Here is a 3,044-nt window from a genome sequence, read left to right as displayed (position 1 = left end):
CCCCCACCCATCTCACCCTAACCCCTTCCCATGGAACCCCCCCATCCTCACCCCAATCCCCCCCAATATGGAACAGGCACCCCATCCTCACGCCCTCCCCCCCCATGGACCCTCCACATCAACCCCTACCCCCTTCTCATTGGGCCCCCCCCTCACCCCTAATCCCCCCCAACCATGGACCCCCCTCAAATCTTCACCCACTACCCCCCCATGATAGACCCCCCCATCCTAGGTGGAACCCCCCCATCCTTCACCCCTATTCCCCTCTCCATGGGAAACCCCCACATACTCACCCCCTCCTCCCCCACCAGGAGGACCCCCCCCCCCAATCCTCAACCCCAACCCCCCTCCCAACCCCCCCTATCTTCACCCCAACCCCTCCCATGGGACCCCCGTCGCATCACCCCTCCCCCCTCCCATGGGACCCCCTCCCTGATCCTCACCCCTACCCCCCCCATGAGACCCCCCTACATCTTCACCCCTACCCCCCCTATTGGGACCCCCCCTCTCCCATAGGAGACACTGAGCCTTTCCAGCTCCATTGCATGGCTGGGGGGGGGGTCTAAAGGTGCCCCCTGTTGGCACGATCCTTTTGGGGGGGGGTTACGCATTTTATGGTGGGTGTCCCCCCCCCACCCTGCACCCATCTGGCCCTTTGCCCACCCAGCAGCACCCAGCGGGGGGGTGGGGGGGGCCGTGCCCCACGCAGGTATTTGCCTGCAGGGCTGGGTGCTGCCTCCATGCCAATGGATGGGGGGGGAGTTGGGGGGCATATGGGGGGGGTTGGCCACCCCATAGCCACCCCACAGCCACCCCATAGCCACCCATGGCCACCCTATAGCCAACCCATAGCCAACCCATAGCCACGCATAGCCTCCCCATAGCCACCCATGGCCACCCCATAGCCACCTCATAGCCACCCCATAACCACCCCATAGCCACCCCATAGCCACCCATAGCCACCCTATAGCCACCAATGGCCACCCCATAGCCACCAATGGCCACCCTATAGCCAACCCATAGCCACCCTATAGCCAACCCATAGCCACCCTATAGCCAAACCATAGCCACCCCATTGCCACCCATGGCCACCACGGGGTCTTATAGGGTCCCATCCCTACTCACCCTACAACCATCACCCCGAGCTGCCATCCTACACCACAACCACCACAGTGCGACACTACAACATCCCCATGGCTGCCCCATAGCTCACTGTGGGGTCTTATGGGGGCTGCATCCCCATTCACCCTACAAGCATCACTCTGAGCCCCCATCCTACACCACAACGCTGCCCTGCAGTGCCCCCATATCCACCCCATGAGCTCACAATGGGGTTTTATGGGACTCCATCTCACTATGGGGTCTTATAGGGCTCCATCCCCATTCACCCTACAAGCATCACTCTGAGCCCCCACCCTACACAATGGTGCCCTACATTGCCCCCATATCTACCCCATGAGCTCACCACGGTCTCCTATGGGACTCAGTCCTCATCCGCCCTATAAGCAGGACCATGAGCCCCCATCCTACACCACAGTGGTACCCTACAATGTCTCTATAGCCACCCCACAAGCTCACCATGGGGTCCTATGGGGCTCCATCTCACCACGGGGTCTTATAGGATTCCAACCCCATTCACCCTACAAGCATCACTCTGAGCCCCCACCCCACACCACAACGCTGCCCTACAACGACCCCATATCCACCCCATGAGCTCACCGTGGGGTCCTATGGGGTTCCGTATCCATTCACCCTATAAGCACCACTCTGAGCCCCCACCCCACACCACAACGCTGCCCTACAACGACCCCATATCCACCCTGAGCTCACCGCAGTCTCCTATGGGACTCAGTCCCCATCCGCCCTATAAGCATCAATCTGAGCCCCCACAGCACAACACTGCCCTACAATGACCCCATAGCCACCCCACAAGCTCACAGCAGGTTCTTATGGGGCTCCATCCCCATTCACCCTACAAGCATCACTCTGAGCTCCCACCATACACCACAACGCTGCCCTACAGCGACCCCATATCCACCCTGAGCTCACCGCGGTCTCCTATGGGGCTGTGTCCCCATCCGCCCTATAAGCAGGACCATGAGCCCCCACCCCACACCTCAACGCTGCCCTACAATGTCCCCATATCCACCCCCTGAGCTCACCATGGGGTTTTATGGGGCTCCATCCCCATTCACCCTACAACCATCACTCTGAGCCCCCATCCTACACCACAAGGGCATCCTCAATGACCCCATAGCCACCCCACAAGCTCACCGCAGGTTCCTATGGGGCTCCATCCCCATTCACCCTACAAGCATCACTCTGAGACCCCACCCTACACCACAACGCTGCCCTACAACGACCCCATATCCACCCTTAGCTCACCGCGGGCTCCTATGGGGCTCGGTCTCCATCCACCCTATAAGCAGGACCATGATCCCCCACCCCACACCACAACACTGCCCTACAACGACCCCATATCCACCCCACAAGCTCACTGCGGGCTCCTATGGCACTCCATCCCCATTCACCCTACAAGCATCAATCTGAGCCCCCACCCCACACCATAACACTGCCCTACAACGACCCCATATCCACCCCGAGCTCACCGCGGTCTCCTATGGGGCTGGTTCCCCATCCGCCCTATAAGCCGGACGCATCAGTCGGGCCGGTCTCATTTCGATCCCTTCTCACCCCATTAAACCCACAGACCGAACGGGTCCGGTTCCGGGATCTGCAGGAGCCAGAAGTCGCCCCGTGCAGCCCTGGGGACGTTCGGTTCCGAGCTCAGCTCCATCGGGACCCACGGTCCGGCCCCACCGGGACCCCCCAACCCGGGACCTCCGGTTCCGAGACGATCAGCTCAGATCCGCGATCCCAAAAGCGACTGTGGGGCGGCAGCCAACGGGTCGGTACCGCCCAGCCCCGCAGGTTCGTCCTGTGTCATTCAATGGGGCCTTTGTTCCGAACCGACCCGCCCCGGTACGGGCGGAACCGGGAGGAACGAGACGGAGCGATGGGAACCGGGCTGTGGGGCAGGGAGG

General features: G+C 61.5%; 1 protein-coding gene across 2 annotated transcripts in view; it reads right to left on the bottom strand.

Annotated features, from left to right (window-relative positions):
* The window catches only part of LOC107307577 (extensin-like), a 6,353-nt gene extending 3,340 nt beyond the window's left edge, over nt 1–3,013 (bottom strand). The window contains exon 1 of one of the 2 annotated variants that reach the window (XM_015851094.2): nt 2,610–3,013. In XM_015851094.2, coding sequence (XP_015706580.1) covers nt 2,610–2,638 — 29 coding nt within the window. In that variant the 5' untranslated portion in view covers nt 2,639–3,013. Of the gene's footprint in view, nt 1–2,049; nt 2,542–2,609 lie in introns of those variants that run through there. The other variant, XM_015851093.2, reaches the window with a different exon arrangement.
* Nucleotides 3,014–3,044: the final 31 nt, after the last annotated feature.

Source organism: Coturnix japonica, unplaced genomic scaffold, assembly GCF_001577835.2.
Source record: "Coturnix japonica isolate 7356 unplaced genomic scaffold, Coturnix japonica 2.1 chrUnrandom681, whole genome shotgun sequence".
NCBI classification, from domain to species: Eukaryota; Metazoa; Chordata; class Aves; order Galliformes; family Phasianidae; genus Coturnix; species Coturnix japonica.
Note: the sequence above shows the minus strand (reverse complement) of the source record. Positions and strands in the feature narration are given on the sequence as shown.